This window comes from Microplitis demolitor, chromosome 1, assembly GCF_026212275.2.
Source record: "Microplitis demolitor isolate Queensland-Clemson2020A chromosome 1, iyMicDemo2.1a, whole genome shotgun sequence".
Taxonomy (NCBI): Eukaryota; Metazoa; Arthropoda; class Insecta; order Hymenoptera; family Braconidae; genus Microplitis; species Microplitis demolitor.
In genome coordinates this window covers 4,864,415-4,891,187 of record NC_068545.1, presented here as the reverse complement: position 1 = coordinate 4,891,187, position 26,773 = coordinate 4,864,415, and the positions used below count along the sequence as shown (strand labels likewise).

Here is a 26,773-nt window from a genome sequence, read left to right as displayed (position 1 = left end):
AATTTATAAATATGTATATTGTTCATATTCATCAGTTATTTGTCCGTTTATAATGTTTATTATATTCAAGCTCAAAGGATTTTTAAATTTCCTCATACTTAATTATTCTATTTCATATTTTTTATTTAATATGAATAAAGTATTCATGTTATTAAAGATTTTTTAAAAGTATTGGGTAACTCGACCAATATATGGATGGCTCCTAATAATCGAGTGAAAAGTAATTTGATAAATTTCAAAATAACCCTGTCATTGACTTTTGCTGTTGGGCTTTGTCAAATAAATAAAAATAAAATAATAGGAAGCTTAAAACTGTAGTTATTTGAAAGACTACAATTTTTACTTTTAACTTTTTTATTCTTTTCATGTGTTATTAATTTTTCAATACGAGAAATATCATAGTAAGACTAATAAACTTACATTTATCTAAAACTAATTAACATTTTAAAAATTTATTTTTCTTACTGTATTTAAAAATTTTTTTGAATTAAAATCCAACTCAATATCTTGATTAATTACATAGAATATACATTTTTAAATATTAAATTTCCATGACAATTATCCTTAAAAATCTAATGAAATTTTTAAAAATGTAAGAATGTTACTTTTTTTTCAATTGTCCTTTTTTTTTTTTCATATATTATTTTTTTACTCATTTTGATATAAATATAATAACGCAAAATCTATCAATATTTATTTGAAAACCACGAAAAATTTCTTAAGCATCCATATATTAGTTGACTTACCCGATATATTTTTCTCTGTAATATTTTATTCATTGAAACTATTTTATTCATTAAATTTATTAATTATTAAATTAAAAATCCTTTGAAAAAGATAATTGTTAATTCGAAAGCTTTCTCTCGATTGCAGGCATGGTTTACTAGTAAACAACCGAGATATCAGCTAGTCTAATTTTTTTGTTTATTTATTCTATATATATATATATATACTCAATTAATTAATTAGCTTTAATCATTATCATCATAATCATAAATCATAACCATCACTCAAATCCACAAATAAAATGCAATCTGCCCGAAAAAAAAGTATAAATTAACTAATTAACATTCACTTACATTTTGCATATATATTGCTAATTAATAATAATTAAACGTAATAACCTGACACAATTATTCATTTTTTTAAACAACTAAAAAATTCCATACACTGTAATATAATATTTATTGTTGATGTTAATGTTATTATTAATATTCGTTTTAAAAATTATTTTCTTTACATTACACACCTGTTAAGCATGCAATGGATTTAGTGTTAATTAATATAAAAAAAAAAAATCATTCAAGCAATTGGTTAAATTTTAAAAAATTAAAACGATTAAATTTTATTTTTTTATTAATTAGTTATTGATAAATAATTATTTTGAAATAATTATTTATATTGATTGAGCTTGTGATGGTTTTAATAGTTTTAATTATCTTAATTATTTCGCATGTAATTACCGGTATTTCACAATGCCATTTTGTTATTCATTAATTTTTTTTTTTTTGAATTTTACTACAAATTAATTTCGTCGATTTATTAAGATTTAAAAATTTATTTTTATTGTTACAATAAATCTCAATGTTTTAAATACTTATTGAAATTAATTTGTTTTTTTTCTTTATTATTTATTATTTATATAATTTTTGTTAACTTGTGTTTTATCAGATACTCAAGCACAAAATTGATGGAATAAGAAGAGTATCAGCACATCCATTATTACCTCTGTGTAAGTAGATTTATCACATTATTCATTTATATGGTGGGCACATTTCTGGCAAACCTGGAAAACCTGGAAAACCAGAAAATACAATTGAGTAATTTATTAAATCTATCCATCTCTTGTACTAAAACAGTATTCATACTTTGGTTGTATGACGTCGGATATTTTTCAAGTGCTTTGTTTAAATAAAAGTCGGCTGGTAATTTGCTTAAAATATCCGTAGCTACTGATACTATTATTTCGTCAGACGTCGCTTCTTTTATTGCTGTCGACTTTCCCGTCTCCTATTGAAATACAAATATTATTTTACTGGGTTCTTTACTACAATAAATTTGAATTTTTAATTCTTTATAATTTAAAATATTTAACTCCCTGATTTAATTATAATTATAACTTACTTTACGTTCCCATAAATCCTAATTGTTGCATAATTAATTAAAAAATAATTAAGTAAATGTTTTTTTAACAATAAACATGGTGGCCACTTGTCTGGAGAACCAGGAAATGTCAGGGAATTATGAATATACTGGAAAAATCAGGGAAAAGTCAGGGAATTTCGTCACAAAACTGGAAAAATTTTTACTTTCTTTGCTTTTGACTGAAAAAACGATAAATTTTTTTTTCTGTCGAAACTGTTCAAAAAGTGGCGCGGCGCGAATGCAATTGTAATATAATCTTGAAAAAAAATAAGTAGAAATTTATTCGATAGCGAAAAAATGAAGCAGTTAGAATTAAAAAGGCTTTTAGAAACAAAAGTCTTAGTAGAAACCAATCGTCAGGATCTTCAAGCTATTAACATGCAAATTGACAAGTTAAAAAACCAAAAACATTAAAAGTATACTCAAGTATTGAACTAATAAGTTTCACTATATTTATTATTCGCGTACTTGATTAATATTTTATTAATATTCTATAAAACGTTCTTATTTATGAAATTTATTCTAGTGAAAATGAAAAATTTATTTATATTTTATTATAAAGTAAGTTATATGAAAACAGATTTAAAATAAAAAATAAAAAATTATTCATTTAATAAATAAAAAAATCTATGAACATTGACAAATAATAAAATAAAGTTCCATTTAACGACAATGATTGATTATTTATTGAAATGACTTATAGCATTTTATTTTGAATTAAATAAATATTTCCAATGATTCAATATTACTGCATACGGTCTGGGAATTCTTAAATTATTTGACTGGAATACCTGGACAAGTCAGGGGATTTCAGTTTAAAAAATCTGTGGCCACCATGATTTATGTATTTATTTTCATAAAAATAATAATAATAATAATAATAATTGAAATATTCAGACTTAACTGGATCTCAAGATGGATCTGTATCTTTATGGGAATGGGGCCATCAAACAGCAGTATCAACTCCAAGACCAGCTGGAACATTTGCTAAAGTAACACGTGTACATTTTTCACAACATGGTAATAAATTCGGAGTAGCTGATTCAGATGGACATCTCAGTTTATTCCAAGTCGCGTGTCGTGAAGGAACAGCACGACCTTTCTTTGTAAGCAAATCATCAATTATACAATCTCATTATTTAAAATTTGAATATTTATTAAAACCATCATTTTTAATTACAGAATTACCAATGCCACAGTAAAGTAACTGCTGACTTTGTATTCCTGGGAGCTTGCAGTCTTGTTGCAACAGCAGGACACGGTTCTGAAGGGCGTAATGTCGCTCTCTGGGATACATTACTTCCACAAAATAAATCACTCGTCCAAGGTTTAAAATTTACATACAATATATTTAATAACTCATCTATAAAAATTATAAAAATTAATTTTTTTTAAGGTTTTACGTGTCATGATCAGGGAGCGAGTTCAGTAATTCTTGCACCTCAGCATCAATTATTAATAAGTGGTGGTAAGAAAGGTGATATTAATATTTTTGATGTACGACAAAGACAACAGAGACATCGATTCCAAGCTCATGAATCAGCCATTAAGTGCCTGGCACTTGATCCACACGAAGAATTTTTTGTTAGTGGAGCTGGTGATGGAGATATAAAAGTAATTGTTCTTTATATCTTGTAATTAATTAATTTATAATTATTAGGGTGGCTCCAAAAATCAGCTCGATAAAAAATTTTCAATAGGTCGCGGACGAATTTTGAAAATATCAAAAATGATCGAAATTTGAATTTTTTCTTTCTTGTGGCAGCACTAGTTTATATTTGTAAAATCATGTCTATGCTGAAAATTTCAGCCCAAAATTTAAATATTTCAACGGGGCTCAAGAATTTTGAATATTAACTGATAATATGTGACTAATACTTTGAATTAGTTTTTGTATTTTTTTATAACTCAATCTTTGTATAACCAAAAATATACAGGACAGTCTTAAACAATAAAATTTGCTAAGTTTTGAATAAGCGAAAAAACCTAAAAATTGAATCAAAAAATAAAAAAGTATGTAAATAACTTATTATTTCTATTTCTCGGGTTATATTTTCATTCATTGTCATGCAAATTGATGGTGAAAAAAACGAGAAGCTTTATTATCAATATTCAAGGGTCGCTTGAAAACTGTCAAAAAACAGCACTCGGAAACATTCAAAATTCTTGAGCGAGGTTTAAATATTTAAATTTTGGGCTTAAATTTTCAGGGTAGTCATCATTTCACAAATATAAACTATTGCTGCCATAAAGAGAAAAATTTGAAATAAAAATTCAAATTTCGATCATTTTTGATATTTTCAAAATTCGTCAGCGACCTCTTGAAAATTTTTTATCGAGCTGATTTTCGAAGAGGCTTCTTCAAACTTCTTAAACCAACAAATTTTCATAAAAGACTCGTAAATAAAAAATAGTCGGCTTTTTTGGGCCACTTTAATAAAAATATATAAAAATATAAATTTTCATTTTACAGGTATGGGCACTCACTGTCCATTCTTTATTATACTCATTTCCTGGTGAACATCCTCGATCAAGTTTCTTTAAAAATATTGGCCAGGTAATTAATAATATAAAACAAATTTATATAATTACTTAATTATTAATGTCAATTAAAATAATTACAGGGTGTAACGCAACTGCATGTAGACTCCGCTGGTCGTTTATTCTCGTGTGGTGCAGACGGTTCAATGAAAGTTCGTCAGTTACCTGAACGGGATTGCGTAGTACATTCAATTTATTAGGACTAAGTTTATTATTTAATCATAAATCGCTAGTTGAGTAAGTAAATAAAAGTGGGTAAGAGGCAAACCAAAATATATAATAACAATTACCATAAAATATTTAAACGTAATGGTTAAAGTCAATGAAAAAAAAATAATAATACCAATAGTTATAATAGTAGAAGTATTAAAAATATATTTTTGACAATCAAATTTAATTTGTTTTCATATAGATTTTTAAAAAATAATTATTTTGTCTTACATTAAATTTCTTCCAATTTTTTAAATCACTGCCAAAGTTACTGAAATATTTTATCTGTAAATTCAAAGTTTAAGTTTCTTTTTTTTTCCCTGACTATAACCATTCACGGCCGACGCTATCGCTTAATAGATAAATAAATAATTGCAGGTTAATTATCAAAGTCTCTATGAATAAATAAAAAAAAAAAGTTATAAAAGTATAAAAAATATTTAAATAATCGAATTGATATATTGTAGCATGTAATGGCAATTAAATCATCTTTGCGTTTTAAAAATATTTTACTCGCTTTAGATGCATTTGATATGCAATCAATCATTAGTATATATCTATATAAATATTAAATAACACTATTATTTTAAATAATTATTTTAAACAGCATTTTTGCATCACAAGGCCTATTTAAATTTAGTAAATTATCTATAACATTCTACTCTTCCTTTGTCTATTTAATAATTATTTATATATATTAGACTGCCAAATAAAATCGATACTTTTTTTCGACCTGACACGAAAATTATATTGGTTGTAACATAGATAAAATAGGTATCAAGTAGGCTCTTTAAGTCAATTAAAAATCGCGCGCTCACTTGAATAATATTCCGTTTAAAAAACATGGGAAAAGTTTTTCTTTGAAACTTTAAATGGAAAAGACCATAATGTATTTTTGTAGAGAATTGAATGCTCTATAAAAAAGGTCTCTTATGATGTTTTGATAAATCCAGCCGTTCAAAAGTTATTTAAGGGGGGAAACGGGTCTGAGATAAAAAAAAAAAAAAAAAAAAAAAAAAAGAGCGAATTTTTGTGATTTTTTTTTCAGAGTAGTTTCTTTATTAACATTTTTAAAATTTGTGACATTATTAAGCAACATTCTAAGAATATTCTGATAAATTTTCATAAAAAAATTTTGAAAAATAAGCCAGTGGTAGTGGGGAGAGACAAGTCACCTCAAAGTCTCCATGCCGTAAGCAAAATAACTCATAACTGTCTCATCTGAAATAAAAAAACCAAAAAGATTTCTTTAGTACATAAGTTTGATAGATTTGAACGAAGGAATAAACTAAATATTTATTTTTGAATTTTTGGTAAAGGTGCAATCAAAAAACTTTGATTTTTGTCGAAAATTGCTCCTTTTGTTTAATTAAAAAATAATTAGTTATTGAAAAAAAAAATCCTTCGTTCAAATTTAGGGATAAACTTATGTACTAGAGAAATCTTTTTGGTTTTTTGGTTTCAGATGAGGCAGTCATGAGTTATCCTGCCTGCATGGAGATTTTTTTTTAGTGACTCGTCTCTCCCCACTACCACTGGCTCATTTTTCAATATTTTCTTATGAAAATTTAGCAGAATATTCTTAGAATATTGCTTAATAATGTCACAAATTTTAAGAATTTTAATAAAGAAACTACTCTGAAAAAAAAAATAATCACAAAAATATAAGCGAGCGCGCATTTTGTAATTGAGTATAAGGGCCCAACTTCACACTCAATTTTTTTTATGTTACATTACCGAAGAAAAAAGTATCGATTTATATGGCACAGTCTAATATATCTTTAAAATCTTTCATCTATTAAATAAAAAAATATTTATCATCTCTCCTTCTTTTATATTAATAATTTTCTTCAGTACTTTTTATCTGACTGCATTTTCAGTAGCATCAGTAGACTTGCAAACAAATAAAAATAAACAATAATAAAATAAATATTTAAAAAGTATATACAGTAATAAAATATAACAGATATTTTTGTTGACTATAAATGTGTGGAGTATTGCAGCTTTCAATCAGGATAAAAGAACCTAAACATAAATAAAAACTAAAAAAAAAAAATATCTCACTCTATTCTATTATCTATTTACTCTACTGTTAAATATATGCGTGAAATGATAATTATTATAATAATATTAATATTACAGAGTTATTTATATTATAATAATAATCGATTGATAATAATAATAATAACAACAATAACTGTATATTAATTATTCGACGCCGAATTGCATGATAGACGTTATCATTAACAGCCAACGATTTCAAGTAACCAAGTCATCAATAATATTTATTAAACCATGAAAGTAATTAACTAATATATACAATAATAATTATAGTTATTTATTTTATTTAATAGCAAATAATAAATAATTAAATAAATTTGTTACTTGAAATTGTAATGATAATATATTTAATTAGGCACCAGCTTATGAGCAATCCGTTGGACCCGCATTCATTTTTAAAATTAAACTTAATTTTATTTTTACTCTTTTTGTTAGCTTTGATAGTTAACTTTAATTTTAAAAAAAAGTTCCCGCTTTTATTTGAAAATAAAATAAAATTCTTAAAAATTATGGTTCAATTTAACGCTCATTCAAATGATAATTAATTAATTGATTTATTAATTTATAATTTATATACATTGTACAATAGTTAACTTATATTTATATTATTATTATTTTTTTTAAAAAGCCGCAGGTAGGCGATTACACTATCGATAGCAGAGTCATTACGCTTATCCATTATTCGTATATAAATAATTCTCAGTATAAATATTTGACAAAAAAAGAAGTAAAAAAATTAGTATGTAATAAAAAAAATAAACGAATTAATTTCCGTATGATCTTGTAATGCAGATTGTTCAAGATTGTTGGAGATCGAGTGGTCTATAAAGAGGCTTAAGCGTCAACAAATTGATTGATAATTAATAGCTAATAATTAAATTATTTAAATAATTAATAAAACTTGAGGATAATAAATTGCACTTGGTCTTGATTATTAAGGCAATCATATTATTCGAATAAATTGTTAAAACAAATGTTATGTGAAGTTATATTTAATATTAAACAATAATATGTATGTATATATATAAATATTGTGTAGAAAATGATGAAAACTAAAAAAAAATGAGTATAAAATTAATAATGATAATAAAAAAAACAATAACGAAATGAGATCGTAATATATATTGTTATTAGTTAAGATAAATTACGATAATAAAGCAATTAAACACAAATGTATGAACTTATATATGTAAAAGTCAAATTACAGTATTGTACACTTTATTATTACTGTTTCTATTGTAATAATTATGTTATAATTATTATTATTATTATTATTATTATTATTTGAATTTTAAAGTGTTTAATTTTATTTGATATTATTTGATGAGCAGAATTTGCTTTTTAATTGCTTATCAATTTACACGTTAATATAATGATAATAATAATAATTATATTTAAATTTATTTAAGTGCATTAAAATCTGCACGATGTGTTGTATACATGACTATATTAACTGTATGTAAATTATATATATGTATTAAAAAATTAAACAATATTGTTCGTTTTATTATTAAAGAGAAAGATACATTCGAACCTCGTTATAAGACTCTTTCCATCAATTCATTAAAACTCGCTCGGAGCGCTTTCCCCATTACCAACTCAATGGAAATTTTGCGCTAACAAAATTTTTGCTTTAAAACTGATTAACTGTACGACTAAAATCGAGATAAATGTACATTCATATAGATTGTAGATTAAGGTTTGAGATCCACTGTGCGAAGTTAATTACAGTAACACCGAGACAAACGATTTATCGATAATAAAAATCCAAAAAAGTGTAAAAAAAAATTTAGAAGGGATCAACTTGGAAGAGCCTTAGAATTTATGAGTACATTCCTGCAGCTCAGCAGCAGACTGCAACAAATATTTCTACCACACTCTGCTGCCATTTTATTTTGATTTACAATTTTTAATTTTTTTCCCATTTCTAATAATTTATTTTTCAAATATTTAAATTTACCGCGCTCGTAATAAGAATAATTAATAAGCGTGCAAATCGAATTAAATTTAAAAAATGCGCATTTATAGAATTTAAAAATCAATACGTGTATTTTTAAAATTTTTTTATTTTATAATTGTTTAATTCATTTATTTGTAATTTAAAATTTGTCTATCTGCTAGATTCACACTCATGAGAGTTTACTGTATATATTAATAGCTCCTAATTTGGCAACACTGAATACAGCCAAAGTTGCGGCTAACTTCAGTTTTTTAGTTACATCTGAGTTGTCATAGATAATCGTGTTCTTCATATGTGACATATTATATACATAATGCAAAAAACTAATAACAATCCACAAATATTATTACTTAATTATAAAAAATCCATACAGATTATAGTCTAACTAAAAAATAAAAAAAAAAAAATTCGACATACGTAAATATAATTATCTGTATTTTCTACTGTCCAATCATCTTGTAAGTTATTTTCCTCCAAAATGGCTCTAAATGAAGACGAAAACACCTGGTAATTATCACTAATTAACAAATATTTAATAATAATTATCATACTACGTAATTAGCCATATTTTGAATTTAATATTTTTTTATATCTTTCTATAGGTTTCAAAAAGACATTTATTTTTCATATAAAGAATTCATCCTTAACTATTTCATCATTATGTTTTATTTTTTTAATTAACTAAATAAATCATTCGTTGAATTAATTGTTTTACAGAAATTCCAGTCATCAATTTATTAGATTCACATAAATTTTTATACATAAATATTGATAGAGAAAATTTATGTTTTTATCAATATATATATATATAATTTAGCACGCAATCAAAACAGGCTTTTTTTTAAATAGTACAAGTATGGAAACATCATTCATGTACTTGACTTAAACATGTCTATATATACATATATATATATATATATATATATATATATATATATATATATCTTTATCTTTAATCCTTAGATTTATTTAAAGTATCAAATATTGTACAATCCCGAGTCATAAATTTCATAATATTTATTTCATAATAATACTTTTAAATAAACTTACGGTCTTAATTTCAAAATCTACATAGAAAAAAAATTTATTTTGAGTCAAGAAAAATATTGAAAGACAAACGTCTTCAGAAACCAATTCAAGATTTTCTTTAGCTGAGAGATCTTGCCGTTTAAAAAAAAAAATCATCTTGATCGGAGGAAATTTCTACTCGATCTGAGAAAATTGAAGTTTTTAAAAAAAATTTCTTGAATCGAGAATATTTACTTTCAGTGGAGAATTTTTTTTTACTGTGTATAAGTGAAATTATTTACAAATAATTAATATCTTTTGAAATTTAAAGAAGCATTAAATTTTTAAACAAAACTTGAAGTCAATCCATGTAAAAAAATGTCATTTTCAAAATTTTTAATTCACTATTGTTTAATTCTTAATGAATTTGTAATTTTTAAAAATTATAAAAACTATTTTTAAGTGGAAGCACTAACAAATTAATGTTAATTTAATTTAAATTGAATAATTATTTGCACTTTTTTATTTCAGGCCTAAATTAAAGTTTTCAAATGTAAATTTAAAAATCTTCGCTGTCTTATTTTTGAGTTCACTGGTCGTTTTAAAAAATTCATTATAAAAATTTTCCAAAACCGTGTAAATGTAAATTATAAATTTAAGACATTTATAACTTCAAGTAGAAGTTTTTTCAAACTAGAAAATCTAAAAAAAAAAGCAGATTTACAATTTGTTGTAATTTTTTTATTTTCACTTCCATTAAAAAAATTCTTATATTTTTTTAAGCAAGTAACGAGTCTCAAAAATAATTTAAAAAAAAATAAAATTTTTTTATACAAAAATCAAAAGTTAAAATTCTTAAATTTATAAGATCTAGATAGCAAACTCTTTAAAAATTTTTTAAAAATAAAAATGACTCAGTCTTTGTAGTAAAACAAACAAGTATTTTTATTCCAATGATAAGATAAAATCAAAGTAGTTATTATAGAACTAATCGTTATTATTTAATTAAAACTAGGGCATTGGAGTTAGAAGCAGCTCTTCTGGATGCTGAGTCTTTGTCTGCATCAGATATTTACGCCATGACCAAAGGCCAGCCGATTCCTGCTAACTTGAGGCCGGATGTTTGGCAAGCATGTTTAGACGTCACGAATCGCGGCAATCAGTTAATACATTTCAATGAAATATTTGATCTTCCTGAACAGAACCTCATTAGAAAAGATTGCCAAGAACTCGTTGGTAAATAATTATCGTTTGTAAGCTTATTGTAATAAATATTTAATTTTATTTATTCACAATTGTAGATAAATTGGGCAACGACGACAATGATAAAGTGTCCGTGCTATCAGATCTGGAGTCGATAGTAACATTTTACTGTAAATGCCGCGGGAAAAGTTACACAAGTGGCAATGGATGGTTAGAACTACTGGGTCCATTGATATCCTTGAAGTTACCACGTTCTGCGACGTACAATCTATTCGAGGCAATACGAGACGTGTATATACCACGTGGTGATACACACAGTTCAATACTACGACTTTTATTGCTCTATCATGATCCCGAATTATGTTCCTTTCTTGATACGAAGCGTGTTTCGCCTGATCAGTATACCAAAGGATGGATTAACACACTTTTTGCTGGAGTATGCACTCTACCTGTTATCCATACAATATGGGATCTTTATTTTATGCAAGAAGATCCTTTTTTCATGTTATTTTCATCACTTGTTATGGTTGTTAATGCTAGGTAATTCAATTTTCATTATCAGCATAGAAAATTCAAGTTTATGTCTACTGCCAGTCAAAATTTCAGCCCAATGCTGCGAACAAATATTAGCGAATAAGTAAATTGCAAATGCTTTCAGTCAGCTTGTAGAAATAAAGGCACTGTCACAATTTTACTCACAACATCCGTACTCAAAGGAAGTAGTTAAAACTCTACTCACTCCCAAGCTTACTCAGCTTCAACTAGACTCAGCGACAACTCTACTCATAAAGAAATAGAAGACTTATTTTATCGATAGGCTGAAATACATGAGTAGAATTGTAGCTGAGTCTAGTTGAAGCTGAATAATGATACAACTGAGTAGAGTTAAACCTGAGTAAAAGAGAAGTGCGTAGAGTTAAGGCTGAGTAAAATTGTGAGAGAGTAGAGTTCTAGTTACTTCTCTTGAGTAGAGATGTTGTAAGTAGAATTGTAACACTGCCGAAATAAATAATTTTTTTTAGCTGAGCTTTTAGAACTGATGATTTTTGAATAAAGTTGGTACGAGATAGTGAAGATCTGAGTAGACATGTATATCTGGCTAATTATAAATTAAAAATGACAATTTACACTTACGCTAATAGTTGATCACACTATTGGCCTTAAATTAATTTGTCTCTAGCTGCTGACATAAAGCTTTAAGTTTGACACCAGATGAAACACGATTTCAGACTGCGGATAATGTCAGCCAATTTCACCCTAGTTGGAAATCGTCTTGTTTCATCCCTTGTCCCACAATACACCATTTCACTAAGTAATATTTGGCTGCAGCTTTACTGCAAGCATTTCCTCATTATAAATATTTGAAAGCTCAGGAACTGGGGATTTTATAATTTAAAAAATATTACCAGTCGCAATTATACTAAATCATAGTATAAATTAATTGTAAACTCCAGTATAATATTAAATTTTTTTTTTTTTTAGAGAAAAAATATTGAGTATGAAAGACGACGAGAGACAAAATATAATAGATACTTTATCAGCCATGCCACGTGCAATAGAAGTTGAAGATGTTGCTGACTTTTGTTCCTTAGCTCAGTACTACAAAATGACGACACCTAATTCATTTAAACAAGAATTGTATCCAATAATGTTTGGAGAAGGCGGTGATGAAAAATTAATATCAACAGCACTTTGTTTACCAGTTACTGCTGATGAATTAGTAGAAAATACTATTGAAGCGCCACTGTGCTCAAGTATTCCATCCGAGTCAGTGCGTTTTTTTCTCGTAGACTGTCGTCCAGTTGAGCAATACAATGCAGGTCATTTGCCTACAGCATTTCATCTTGACTGTAATTTGATGCTGCAAGAACCTGCTGCTTTTGCAACAGCAGTCGACGGTTTGTTGCGCGCCCAAAGACAAGCGCTCGCAATCGGTTCAAATGCCGGTGGCGAGCATTTGTGTTTTGTCGGAAGTGGTAGACAAGAAGAGGATCGTTATACTCATATGGTTGTCGCATCTTTTTTACAAAAGCACACTCAGTATGTCAGTATGGTTAAAAATGGGTATCAAGCAATACACGAGTACTTTGGCGATGAAGTTATTACGAATCTTGTTGACCATAATTTCCAGCGGTGCTTGATATGTAATTCAAACTCATCGGAGAGCAACTCGAAGAATACTAGTCCTATGAAAAATAAAAGTAACTCGGATTTATTTGGCAAAATTGGTATGGCTATGAAACTGAAGAGTCAAGAAGTTAAAGGAAAACTATTTGACTACATTGTTAATCCATCGACGAGTGTTACTAGTAGTAATAAAGATGATAAGAAAGATGATGAGCCTACGAAACGGTCTAAAAGTACAATGCCTGTATTTAGTATTGATGATGTTCATGATCCTGACATGGTTATAAGTAATCCAGAGAATGAACAACCTGTTGAAGTCGTTTCTATAAGTCAGTGGTTGAAAAATCCACAATTGTTACATTCCTTCAAGTGTCAAGAAGTTAAAGTTAATGGATATGTTTATGAAAGGTAATTTATTTAATAAATTAATGTTCATTTTTTTATTTTTTTTTCATTAGTATTCATTTCTGACGAAGAAAAAAAAATTTAGTAGACAAATCTGAGACAATTTATAACTTAGATCTTAAAAAAAGGAAATTTCAAATTATTTGTGGCTTTTTTTTCTTTTTATTTTGATTTAAACTTTTTAAAAATTGCGAATAAGTTAATCTCAACGAGACCCAGTACCCGATCAGGGAAATGTACTTGATTGGATTGTTTCTCGCGCAACAAAAATTAAAAAATTTATGTAATTTGATTACTTAAGCATAGTGGCCACATTTTTGGAAAACCAGGAACTGTCGGAATCATAAATGTACTGGAAAAATCAAGGAAAAGTCAGGAGATTTCGTTACAAAGCTGGAAAAATTTTTACTTTCTTTTCTTTCGACTGAAAAAACGATAAATTTTTTTTTCTGTCAAACTATTCAAAAAGCGGCGCGAATGCGATTTTAATATAATCTTGAAAAAAAATAAATAGAAATTGATTCCAATAGCGAAAAAATGAAGCGGTTAGAATTAAAAAGGCTGTTAGAAAAAAAAAGTCTCAGTAAAAACCAATCGTCAGGATCTTCAAGCTATTAACATGCAAATTGACAAGTTAAAAAACCAAAAACATTAAAAGTATACACAAGTATTGAACTAATAAGTTCCACTACATTTATTATTCGCGTACTTGGTTAATATTTTATTAATATTCTATAAAACGTTCTTATTTATGAAATTTATTCTAGTGAAAATGAAAAATTTATTTATATTTTATTATAGAGTAAGTTATATAAAAACAGATTTAAAATAAAAAATAAAAAATTATTCATTTAATAAATAAAAAAAATCTATGAAAATTGACAAATAATAAAATAAAGTTTCATTTAACGACAATGATTTATTATTTATTGAACTGACATAGCATTTTATTTTGAATTAAATAAATATTTCCAATGATTTAATATTACTACATACGGTCAGGGAATTTTTAAATTATTTGACTGGAATACCTGGACAAGTCAGGGAATTTCAGTTTAAAAAATCTGTGGTCATCATGTTAAGAGTGACTTAAGGGCTGGTGGAGGTCAGCCTGCAGTTTTCGGTACTAGGTCTTACCTTATACTAATTATTAATTCTTTAACTTTTAGCCATTTGTTAGTGACTGACAGTCATCTAATAGTACTCCGTGAAATACCAGGACGTAGAGATGCAGCACATGTTATTGTAAAACGTCCATTGTCAAATATTGTTAGAATAACATCACGTAAACATCATCCGGATTTAATAACATTCAAATACGGCACAACACAGAGTGATATGCTTGTTATCTCTGACATGGACAGACTTCTAATTCCCAACGGAGGCGAAGCTGTTAAATTAATTTCACAACAAATTCTAAAGGAATTGAAGAGTTCAAAATAACGTGAGTGATAAAATGTATATGTGTATTAATTATACATATATATGTTTGATTGAATAAAATTCTATATATAAATATTATTATATTAATATTAAATATAAATAATTCCATTCAAAGATTAATAAATAAAAAATAATTATTTATTTTATTTGGTACTTATTTTATCTCAAAGATTGATTAAAGTATATTTATACGTCCATTATTTATAAAAAAAGTGCCATTAAAATTGCATATGTGCATTCCTTATTACGTAAACACAAAAAAATGTCTTTAAGGCAAATTATTATGAAAAATAAATTAACATTTTTGTTTGAATTTAAAGATTTATTATTTTATCGTTATCGATAGCTATTTAATAATAGCTTGAGCCTAATTAATAAGCAATGTTACTACATATTTTAATGAATTATTTAAAAAAATAAATAAAAACAAAATGATATCATAAAAAATGTAGAATTTATATCTTTACAAGATTGTAAGTTTTAAAAATCAAATCTTTGTATTTTAAAAAACAAAAAAATTTTATTGTAAAATTAAATTGAAAACGTTGACTGGATATAAATTTATATAACTGACATAAATATTAATATCCAAAGTAAAAAGTCCCAATTATTTACACTATAAAAAATATGAGACAAATTAATTTTTATACTCAATATTAATAGACTATTCTAATTTTTGTAATTAACATAAGACAATTTATTTAATTGTCTAATTAATGGCATGTAATTTATGGAGTTCTATGAATTTTTTTTTATAGTTATTTTTTGTAATTTTAAATACTAGGATAAAATTTTTATTTTAAGAATGATTTTGACAACTGGCTGTTATCAATTTTTTTAATGAAATCATTGAGTGTTGCCATAGTCGCTTAGTAAAAGTTGTAATGTACCATTATTCAATTAATTGAACTATAAGTTTATTGATTTCGAGAATAATTTATAAAATAAATCATTTTATTTTATTAAAAAAATTAAACAAATAACATAGTCTTCTGAGAGAGTAAGTCGCCGTCGTTTTTTACCCCGATTTTCAAAAAACAAGTCTAATCTCAAGTCACTATTGTCATCCCACCGAGAGAATGCACCTCGGGTGTCGTCGGTTTTTACTCCCACCCTAGATGTTTTATATGCTAAATGTTCTCCTACTTTTCTGTGCGCATGCGCAGTTCATAAATGTTTGGTAGTGGGGGCAATTTCCGAGGTTTATTCTCTTACTGGGACTACAATACACATTACTTAAGATTACAAACCAAAAATGTTCGACAATTCTGAACGGTGACTTACTTATCGGAAGGACGTCATTCATTAACGTATAATTGCAACAATTGTTAAAGAAGTTAACATAACCTCATTCAAATGTAATTAACGTAAAGGGTATTTTTAGACACTGCGCCCCCAACTTTTTAAAAATATTTAATGATTTAACTGTCATAACCGTATTCAAATTTTATTAATTAATTTAACAGAAAAATTGAAACCCTGATAGAAAAAAGGATAATGAAGTCGTAATTTTATTGAGATATAGAATTTAAAAAAAAAATACAGTTGTTATCAATTAGGAACAAAATGAAATTTATTCAATGCATTTTAACCTATAAGATTCAAAAATTTGAATTATAAAATAGATATAAAGATTTTACTGAAATTTATTTAACAAATTCCCTTTAATTCCTAATTAATATCAATTGTAAGTAATTTTTTTTTTAATTCTATATCTCACCGAAATTACGACTAGTTTTTTTTTCAATTAAGGTTTTAATTTTCTTTTTAATTAATTAATAAAATTTGACAAGTTTATGACAAGTTATGACAATTGAAAGTTATTGAAAATTTTTAATATGCGCGGGATCTGTGAATGGCTTTACCTAAAAAAAAAAAAAATAAAGCATTAATTGAAAAAGCGGACAACGTAGTTGCAACTTCACTGAGGTGTAGAATTTAAAAAAAATTATCTAGAGTTAATATCAACTGGGAGTTAAGGAGGTTCGATATCAACTTTTGAAACAATAACACAATTTAAAAATTTTTTTCATTGAGTTATAAAAAAAGTCTCACTGTTAAAATTTCAACCCGATTCACTTCACTGTTTTCGGGAAATAAATTTTTAAAATTAGTTCTTATACACAGGCGTCAATGAGAATCATTTTAATCAGTTGAAGTGAGCGACTAATGGTACCGATCAACTTTAGAGTCTTTTACCTTAAATAAAGTAGAATTTCATTTTATAACTTTTAAAAATTTTCAAATCTTACGTGTGAACTTTAACCCGAATGTTTTGATTACGTAATTGATGTTACCCTGGTTAGCTTTCCTCAGATTTAAAAACATTACAATAATGAAGAATGTGTTTTGTTAATAATCAGCTGGACTTTTAATTGAGTAAAAGTCTTGGCATCAGGTGTAAAATGCATGCACTTATTTTTTATTAATTTTAGAATCAGCAATTGAAAAAGATTTTTTTTTTTTTCGTATTAGAAATGATTTAGCTATAAGTCATAAAAAAAAGTGTCAATAATTGGGCCTTTGATTACTTTATATAGCTATTTATAGAGTCATGTAGATTATAGTAGCAGTAGTTACTATTAAAAACGAAAAATTTTTATAAACTGTAATATATTTATATTTATAATCGATCGTAATCTTAAGTACGATTGATCTTAAATGAATATTATTAAATACTAAATTAATGAAAATATATTATGTAATAATAATTACAGATTTTAAATCATGTAAATAGTATTTATAGTTGTAAAAATAAATCTAAATATTGAATATTACAACGTAATTATTTTTTATATACATTTTACTAAATAAATATTTTATTTTTTGATCCTGGCTAGCAAGCAATTAATAATTTTTGAATTTTTTTTTTAACTTCAATTACAAAAAAAATAAACTAAAAACATGCACATGTACAAAATTTAAAAAGCTACAGGTGCAATTTTTTAAATATTTTTTTTATAACAACGTTTTTAAAAAAATTAAAAAATTATTAGCCGTCAGATAACTTCAATGTCATTTTATTTTACGCTCTCTTCTTTTTTATAAGTTTGAATGCAGCAGACATGACAAATTTAAAATTATAAATAAATAGGGTAAATAATTTAAAAAATAGTATTCATAAAAAATGCACTTATTAATTTAAAAATTTTTTAAACGCCCATTTTTTAAAAATTTTATTTTATTTATTATTTACTCTATTTATTAATAATTTTAAATTTGTCTGTCTGCTATATTCACACTGTCTTTTTTATCATAATTTGTATTCTTTTAATATTTTCTTATCAAATTCATTAGTTATCAAATGACATTATTTATTATCAAAAAGTTTCATTGAATTCTACATAAATTTTTTTATTTTTTATTTGAAAAATCTCCATTCTTGATCTAAACAAAAAAAAATAATTATCAAAATTAATGGGATTGTTGGTTTTTCAGCAAAATATAATTTTTTAATGTAAATATATTTAAAAATATTTTCTAACTGGCATCAGAATTCAAAATACAAATTGTCCAGCAGTCCGAGACATGCGTAGTAGTTTTATGTCATTCAGCAAAAGAATCACAGTTGAGATAACAAAGCAGTAAAAGTATGTCCAAGATTTATTGTCGCGATTGTTGTCAATGCCATTATTATTCAGATCGAAACGCCAAAGTGTTATGACTTCTTGACTATGAATAGTGACAGTAATTATTATTTAAATTTATATAAAAATAATAATTGCAATATTTATTTATTATAATGGCCATTAATTGGGGAGAATTATTTCCTGGAAGATGGAGTGGAGTTATATTTGTTTCCTACATGGCATTATTTATCAATCAAGGTAATCAAAAATTATTATTATTTTAAATTAATAGTTATATATTCACATATATTTTTTATTTTATTTATAAAAAAAAGAATGATACTGAAGTCAATTGACGTCCAATTATTTTTGAATCTTTTTTAAAACTATAAATTATAAAAAAAAATATTTTAAAAAATTGCACATGTAGTTTTTTTTAATTTTCTATATGTGCATATTTTTATTTTATTTTTTAAATTTAATTGTCAAAATTCGAAAACTGTTGTCTGGTCTTCAGGATCAAAAAGAGAGGTTATATTTATATTTTTATTGTCTTGTTAATTAATTAATTGATGAATACATTTATTTTTTTCAGGAATTATTGTAACATGGTCGCAAAATAAAGGAGATTATAAATATAATTTTGTAACTGTTGTACTTTTAACTGAAATTGTTAAATTAATTGTATCAATTATTTTGTACTGCCGCGAGTAAGTTTATTTTTTTTTTATTTAAGTTTAATTATTTAAAAAAACATTTTTTTTTTATTACACTTAGAATATAACTTCGAATTTTTATTTTGTAGTTTATTGATCATTTTTTTTATTATATAAAAAGTTTGATAATTTACATAAAAGCCTGAAGTTAAATTTTTAAAAAACTTAAATATTTTAAAAATTATAAAGAATTAGTTTTTAATGAAATAGAAAATTTTTAAATATTTATATTCAGCAGATAATTATCAGCTGATTTAATTATTAAGGTGTTTTTTCATTCAAAGTTCAACATGCAGTTTAGTTGTGATCATCGAATTTGAACACGTGACTTTTAACCTGAGTTTAAAATTTCCCGCCATTACATGTGATTTATTTAAACATGAAAGTTTACTGACTGCAGTATATTTCGATGATTTTCAGGCAAGAATATTAAAAGATAAAAATCCCTTTAATTTATAAATTTTTTTTACAGCAATAATGCATCATTATTTTTTCACGAACTCATAAAATATCGTAAGATATTTTTACTTTATATGGTGCCATCATTATTGTACTGCTTTTACAATAATTTATCATTTGTAAATTTAGCTGCGTTTGATCCGACAACATATTATTTGTTGTTACAATTTCGTGTTGTTATTACTGGCATCATATTTCAGGTAATTGTTTATAAAACTGTCAATTTTTTTTTTTTAATTGAAAATAATTAATTTAATGTCAATTAGAAAATTAAATTAAATTTTTTAATTTTCTTACTGCACTTAAAGTTCAAATAAAAGCGCCTAAATTAAAAAAAAAATTATTTACACAATAGAATAGTTCAAATATATGAACAAATAAAAATTTGGTTCGCGCCTTTTCTAGTTAATGAAATTGAATAAAAAATAGTTTGATAGTCCTCACCAAACAATCTTATTCACGGCTTGAGCAAGCCTGGTCTCGTTCGATAGACGTTAGTGTCTTTTCCTACCTATGTGTCTTGCTGCAGATACTTGTGGCTAAATTTAAATAGCAAGTCTAATGCAAGCCTTACACAAGAAATTCATGCTAGATTATAACTCTATTCTGGAGGAAGATAATAGTTGAAAATAGGTAGATAGGTAAATAAATTCGTTTGATCTTGGAGTTGAGACTCCCATGCACAAGACCCATACCTAAAAAAAGACACTAGTAGCCAGGGGTTTTGCTCAAGACTGCTACCAGAATCTTGCTCAAGCATCTGTTACTTATAAATGAACATTTGAAAAATAAGTTTTTTTAATTATACTACAAAGTTATCATTTTTTATTCGTTGAAATGAGTCGTTTTTTTTTTGTATACAAGTAATAAATTCGTTAAAATAAAATATTATATAATGTCTTTTATTATTAATTAAATATCTAATAGTAATAATAAATTATTTATTCCTTAGGTTGTATTTAAAAAAAAATTATCATCAAAGCAATGGATTTCATTAGTGATTTTAACTCTTGGCTGTATGATGAAACACGTTGACTTTAATTTAAACAGCAGTAATTTATTAAAAAACTTCCCATTAAATATAAATTTATTTTTCATTTTTATACAAGTAAGTTTTAACAAAATGTTAATTAATTAAAGATTATTGTATGGCAATTAACAAAAAAACTTCTTTGTTGCAGACGATTTGTTCCTGTCTAGCAGGAGTATACAATGAATATCTTCTCAAAGGCCAGGGCGCAGATATTGACATTTTTTTACAAAATGCATTTATGTACATCGACAGTAGTATTTGTAATGTATTTTTATTAATAGTACAGGGTAACTTCCTAAAAGTATTTGACGACTTAGGTCCTAGTATTCTGTTTCAACCAAAGGTGTTATTAATAATAATAAATAACGCGGCAATAGGTATAATTACCTCATTTTTTCTTAAAAATTTAAATTCGATATTAAAAACGTTTGCCAGTGCCTTAGAACTCGTGTTCACTGCAATACTATGTTGGATAATATTTGGTATTCCTATTTATATGAACACAATACTGGCAATAGCTATGGTAAGTTATGCGGTAATAATATACTCACAAAATCCAGTACAAAATGTCTCTCCAAAAATAGAAGTCAAACATGACAAAGAAGAGCTCGAAGAATTAATTGTTTAATTTATTTATTACTCTAGTTACTTATTTATTTTTTACTCATAAAAGTCAACTGCTCAGTTCCCAGCTCTCACTTTTTTAAATTTCCCGCCTATAAATTTTTTCTTGCTAATTTTATGCTCCATAAAAATTAAAAATTTTTTTTTTTATTTTAAAACAAAATTTTGTTTTGAGGGCAATTTTAGATGATCTCTTCTCTCTACAAAAATTAAATCGCCTAAAAATTTTGTCACTGTGTTAATATTTTATTAACGGATTGAAAAAAACTAAACGTCAGTTAAAAAAAGAAAAATCTGACATTTTTCTGCAAGATTTTTTAAAATAAAATTTTATTAGAAATTTTATATTTTAAATTATAATTAAGAAAAATTTTTAATTTAATTTATTTATAATATAAATTAGCTTTTAATATATTAGCTATCGAGGGCTGTGATGATGATTGTAGTTCGATAATCAAAATAGACTTTTGCTCAGTTTTATTTTTCCTGTAAAATATATCAAAGCCCCACGTCCGCCTAAACGACCTATGACTTTGTTTGTAAAAATTTTAATTTAAAATGTAAAATTAATTAGTGGAAAATTTTTTTATAAATTACCATATAAAATGAAAATAAGTAAATCTGTAACGGAATATCAGTTTATGCTCCTAAATTTTTTATGAAAGTAATAACTTGGTTGAATGAAAATAAATAATTTAACAAAGAATCCGTCTAGTCCGTAAGAAAAATAATTATCTCTTAAAATAATTCAGCGACTTGGTTCGATGAAGAATGAGAGTTCAGAGCTATCGCATGAGCGTTTTGTGTAACGTATAGTGGAATATATTGTAAGCTATGGTTGAATAAAATATAAGAATACAATTAGAAAAGGTTTAGTGCAAAAATGATCTGGTTAAATATGTTTGAAAAAAAGCGGAAGTCGCTGATAGAAAAAATACTTTTATTGAAAAATTAAATTCTTGATTTAAGAAATTAATTTTTTGAAAATTTTTAATAAAATTATATTCTAATGAATAAATCACAATATCTTTTTTAGTAATTTGAAAAAAAAAAAAAAGTTTATTTATTACAAAATAAAATATTTTTGAAACAAATTAACAAACTATTCTTTTACAACCTATATCATTAAACACAACAAAATATGTAAATATATAAAAATTTGTTTTAGAAATATTTTATTTTGTAGTAAGTAGACTTTTTTTTGGGGCGTTCATAAAAAACGTCACGCAAAATTTTGCCTTTTTAGACTTACCCTTGTTCGTCACGCTATGTCACATTTTTTGCGACTCCTCTCCTATTGCGTCACAAATGGCAAGACCCCCCTCCCTTCCCCATAATGATATATGACAATTAAGAGCAAACAAATTTCAATATTTTTAAATATTCATCAATTGCAATAAAAAAATTTTAATAAGTAACTGTGATTTCAAAAAACTGATAGAAAAATTTTCAAAATTGTATGATGTGCTGCGAACTTCACGTTTCTTTAGACACCCCGAGCTTACTTGTTACATTTGGTCACAGTAAACGACACCCGCTTTTCTATAAGTGCGAACGAATTTCATATACTGCCCCTATTAAAAAATAGTTATTACTAAAGTGATTGTGATTTTTTCTATCAATAAAATAATTTTATTGCAAATGTTCGATAAATTAATTTTTGGATCAAGAATGTAGTTTTTTAATTAAACTAATTTTTATCAGTTTAAAACAATAAAATGTATAAGAAAGCTGAATAATAATGAGGGACTGGCAATCGAGTAGTTTATTCTACTTAAATAAATGATAATTTTTTACTAGCTAATGAAAGTATTAATTAATCTAATTAGTCTAAGTCAAATAATATGGTGGCCACATTTCTGGAAAACCAGGAACTGTCGGAATCATAAATGTACTGGAAAAATCAAGGAAAAGTCAGGGAATTTCGTTACAAAGCTGGGAAAATTTTTACTTTCTTTTCTTTCGACTGAAAAAACGATAAATTTTTTTTTCTGTCAAACTGTTCAAAAAGCAGCGCGGCGCGAATACGATTGTAATATAATCTTGAAAAAAAATAAGTAGAAATTTATTCGATAGCGAAAAAATGAAGCAGTTAGAATTAAAAAGGCTGTTAGAAAAAAAAAGTCTTAGTAGAAACCAATCGTCAGGATCTTCAAGCTATTAACATGCATATTGACAAGTTAAAAAACCAAAAACATTGAAAGTATACACAAGTATTGAACTAATAAGTTTCACTATATTTATTATTCGCGTACTTGATTAATATTTTATTAATATTCTATAAAACGTTCTTATTTATGAAATTTATTCTAGTGAAAATGAAAAATTTATTTATATTTTATTATAGAGTAAGTTATATAAAAACAGATTTAAAATAAAAAATAAAAAATTATTCATTTAATAAATAAAAAAAATCTATGAACATTGACAAATAATAAAATAAAGTTTCATTTAACGACAATGATTTATTATTTATTGAACTGACTCATAGCATTTTATTTTGCATTAAATAAATATTTCCAATGATTTAATATTACTACATACGGTCAGGGAATTTTTAAATTATTTGACTAGAATACCTGGAAAAGTCAGGGAATTTCAGTTTCGAAAATCTGTGGTCACCATGAATAACAATGAATTATAATAATCTTTAAATAAAAATTGAATAAATAACTGAGTAATCAATACTGCCTAGCAAAAGAATAAATAAATATTTTTTAATTATCTACTAGTCATAAATAATTTATTAATACTATTACAATAAAATCAAGGGTTTATATATATCAGTCTGTGTCTAATGTATGCTAATAGATGAAAAAAAAAAATAAATAAATAAAAAAAAAAGTGAATATAATTATAATGAAAATTATTAATTGATCTTATCAACTTTATTTGTCCTGTGGCCCACTTAATATGGGGTGCAGGTAGAAGTATGGGGTACTAATGTTTGCGTGAGAACGCTGGCTTTGCCCGGAAGTCAAAAGTTCTCCCGTTATATTATTGTGTCCAAATAGTAGCAGGAGTTTTTAGACTACAGCTGACTGTAGAAAATTGACCCACATTTTTCACCAGCTACCTAATCTATTAACATAATTCTTTCTTCCTCTTCTTTTCTTACTCTCCAATCTCAATCATTTATTTATTATACTATAATAATGACATTAATATGTATAATAAAATAACGGACGTACTACTAAATTCTAATACTCGATAAAAAACAAATTTATGTAAAGATAATTAAAGCTTGTAAAGAAATAAATTATATTTATGAGGAAAAATAAAAAAAGAAAGTGTGAAAATTGTGAATTTTATTTGAAAATCTTTAGTTTTCCAGATAATCAAATTTTAGTAAATTGATGAAATAAATAATTGAATCAACTATTGGATCTATTATCAAATTACACGTCTAGAACACGAAGACTTGACGGTTACAAGACATTCGACTCTCGTGAATAATAAAAGAGCCAATTGTAGCCAACAGCCGAGTTGTGAGTTGTAGTAGTAATAAGTAGCAAAACTCAAAGTTATTTTGAGGACACACGATCGACATGGCCTCAAACAAATCCTCAAGATCAACAGCTTTAGTCTCGTATACTCGCACTTTAGGCTAAGGACACGGCACCATTCTTCATCTATTATCCCCAATAATTTATTCAAATTTATCATTGCTCCCAATTCACGATTTAAAGAATACTTTTCTTCATTAATAAATTTATTTTAATATTTTTGCATTCTGTAGAAAATTTCTCCCAAATTTTATTGTACGAGAAAAAAATCAGACAATTTTTTTTTTTAATTTTACTAAAAATATTTAAACAATATCTATATCAAAGTATATATATATTTTTTTTTTGTTTAGTATGAAATTTTATTAAATAATGTGAAAAAAAATAATATTTCGTATTTTTTTAAGTTTCAGTTCTTTTGAATTTTTAATATTTGAAATTCAAAATTTTCCCGGGAAAAAATATTTGAAATTCAATAAGATCATCGTATATTTAATTTTTTCAAACATTTTTTTTTTATGAACCGAAAATATTCCTCATCAAAATTAAAAATTTTTTACCTTTTTTTTCAGATTTGATTGAAATTTAAATTTAAATTATTTATTCCCGGGTCATGATTCAAAAATTTAAACTAAACGTGTAAGTTTATACAACATATACTATAATAATTATTAACAGAAAATTAAAAATCTTATTTTACAAATCTACATTTAGGTTTTCTACTGAGGTATCGATTAAAAATCATTTAATAATTTCCTTAATTTTTATTATTTCCAATTTTTCTGACCTCTGTCATATAAATTACCATAGCAATGATATCCAATCGACTAATAATATTTATAATAAAATTTTTTTCAAGCAGTTTGAGTCTGACAAATAAGTTCTCATTCTACTGAACTTAAGATTTAAAGCCTGACTATCAAGTCCTTTGACTACTTGTATGCCGACCATGGTCAGATTTACAGATTTTTATTTAGCGTTTACCGCAGCAAGGTGTAAAATAAAATAAATAATTAGTCCCTTGGGTCAATGGGTAACTGGTGTAAAATCGTGTATGTAAACTACGTTAAATCGCTGCCGGGAATAGCGAAATAGCCATCAGAAGTTGATGCCGAAGAATTAAGTGGGGGGTGGTCGATATTCATGCGCACCAGACTTGTGTTCTATCACATTTATATATACATATATATACATACATCGTAAACTATGCTCTGTTACAATCTACACAACACTTATATTATCGCATGAGTATGAGTTTAATGTATATAAGTACAAAAACATATATAAGGGTAAGTATGTATATAAGTAATAGAGGTATAGTACACCGAGGTAACGGTATAGAAAGAGTGAAAGCAGAAAGAGGGATTTCCCTGATCCCTTCCTCATGCTACCGCACGCAGTCACATGCCAGCTGTGCTCGAGTTTGCTGCTGCTACTCGTTAAAAAAAAAATAAACCGGCATTTTTGAATTTTTTTACTTTCTTTAACAAGTAGGTTTTTCATAAGCTAACAACTCATTTCAAACTTTTTTTTTCTACTTTTATATCCGTACATTATCATTACCATCTATTACACTGTAATTTATCATTTAAATTTAAACTTAATGTGTTTTTTTTAAAACTTCTTGAAAACTATTTTATTATTTATTAATTTATAAATTTTTAAATAATTGTTTTTAATTAAAAACTTTAAAGTTTTATATTTTATATTTAAATATTTTATATAAATTCTCAATAATGATAAATGTTAAATAAGTATTTTCT

The 26,773-nt window shown here is 25.6% G+C and overlaps 4 protein-coding genes across 14 annotated transcripts in view; all 4 read left to right on the top strand.

The window, feature by feature from the left end:
* LOC103577324 (dmX-like protein 2) overlaps positions 1-8,179 on the top strand; it is a 28,337-nt gene extending 20,158 nt beyond the window's left edge. For 7 of the 9 annotated variants that reach the window (XM_053743228.1, XM_053743255.1, XM_053743197.1 and 4 more), the window contains 6 exons: positions 1,672-1,732; positions 3,043-3,251; positions 3,328-3,472; positions 3,542-3,759; positions 4,619-4,702; positions 4,770-8,179. In XM_053743228.1, coding sequence (XP_053599203.1) covers positions 1,672-1,732; positions 3,043-3,251; positions 3,328-3,472; positions 3,542-3,759; positions 4,619-4,702; positions 4,770-4,886 — 834 coding nt within the window. In that variant the 3' untranslated portion in view covers positions 4,887-8,179. The remainder of the gene's footprint in view (positions 1-1,671; positions 1,733-3,042; positions 3,252-3,327; positions 3,473-3,541; positions 3,760-4,618; positions 4,703-4,769) is intronic. The other 2 variants (XM_053743085.1, XM_014444937.2) reach the window with 2 other exon arrangements.
* Positions 8,180-9,160: 981 nt separating this feature from the next.
* Positions 9,161-15,449, top strand: LOC103575561 (TBC1 domain family member 23). Its single transcript, XM_008555405.3, has 5 exons — positions 9,161-9,424; positions 10,941-11,161; positions 11,227-11,668; positions 12,611-13,663; positions 14,830-15,449. The coding sequence occupies exons 1-5, from the start codon at positions 9,396-9,398 to the stop codon at positions 15,101-15,103; spliced, it is 2,019 nt and encodes a 672-aa protein (XP_008553627.1). The 5' UTR covers positions 9,161-9,395; the 3' UTR covers positions 15,104-15,449.
* A 3,050-nt stretch (positions 15,450-18,499) lies between these two features.
* Positions 18,500-24,342, top strand: LOC103575562 (UDP-galactose transporter senju). The gene is made up of 5 exons (XM_008555407.3): positions 18,500-18,930; positions 19,268-19,382; positions 19,861-20,047; positions 20,800-20,955; positions 21,029-24,342. Exons 1-5 carry the CDS (start codon positions 18,846-18,848, stop codon positions 21,506-21,508), a joined length of 1,023 nt encoding a protein of 340 aa, XP_008553629.1. The 5' UTR covers positions 18,500-18,845; the 3' UTR covers positions 21,509-24,342.
* A 1,901-nt stretch (positions 24,343-26,243) lies between these two features.
* The window catches only part of LOC103575564 (uncharacterized), a 41,693-nt gene continuing 41,163 nt past the window's right edge, over positions 26,244-26,773 (top strand). For 2 of the 3 annotated variants that reach the window (XM_053739820.1, XM_053739815.1), the window contains exon 1: positions 26,422-26,500. The gene's annotated coding sequence lies outside the window, so the exon portion shown is untranslated. Of the gene's footprint in view, positions 26,300-26,421; positions 26,501-26,773 lie in introns of those variants that run through there. The other variant, XM_053739816.1, reaches the window with a different exon arrangement.

Excerpts from the sequence above, each read along its gene's own strand:
- LOC103575562 (XM_008555407.3), top strand. The coding sequence starts at position 18,846 with ATGGCCATTAATTGGGGAGAATTATTTCCTGGAAGATGGAGTGGAGTT. Across the intron at positions 19,383-19,860 it reads ATTATTTTGTACTGCCGCGA|CAATAATGCATCATTATTTT; the intron begins GTAAGTTTATTT and ends TTTTTTTTACAG. Across the intron at positions 20,956-21,028 it reads TATTTTTCATTTTTATACAA|ACGATTTGTTCCTGTCTAGC; the intron begins GTAAGTTTTAAC and ends TCTTTGTTGCAG.
- LOC103575561 (XM_008555405.3), top strand. The coding sequence starts at position 9,396 with ATGGCTCTAAATGAAGACGAAAACACCTG. Across the intron at positions 9,425-10,940 it reads AATGAAGACGAAAACACCTG|GGCATTGGAGTTAGAAGCAG; the intron begins GTAATTATCACT and ends AATTAAAACTAG. Across the intron at positions 11,162-11,226 it reads AGATTGCCAAGAACTCGTTG|ATAAATTGGGCAACGACGAC; the intron begins GTAAATAATTAT and ends TCACAATTGTAG.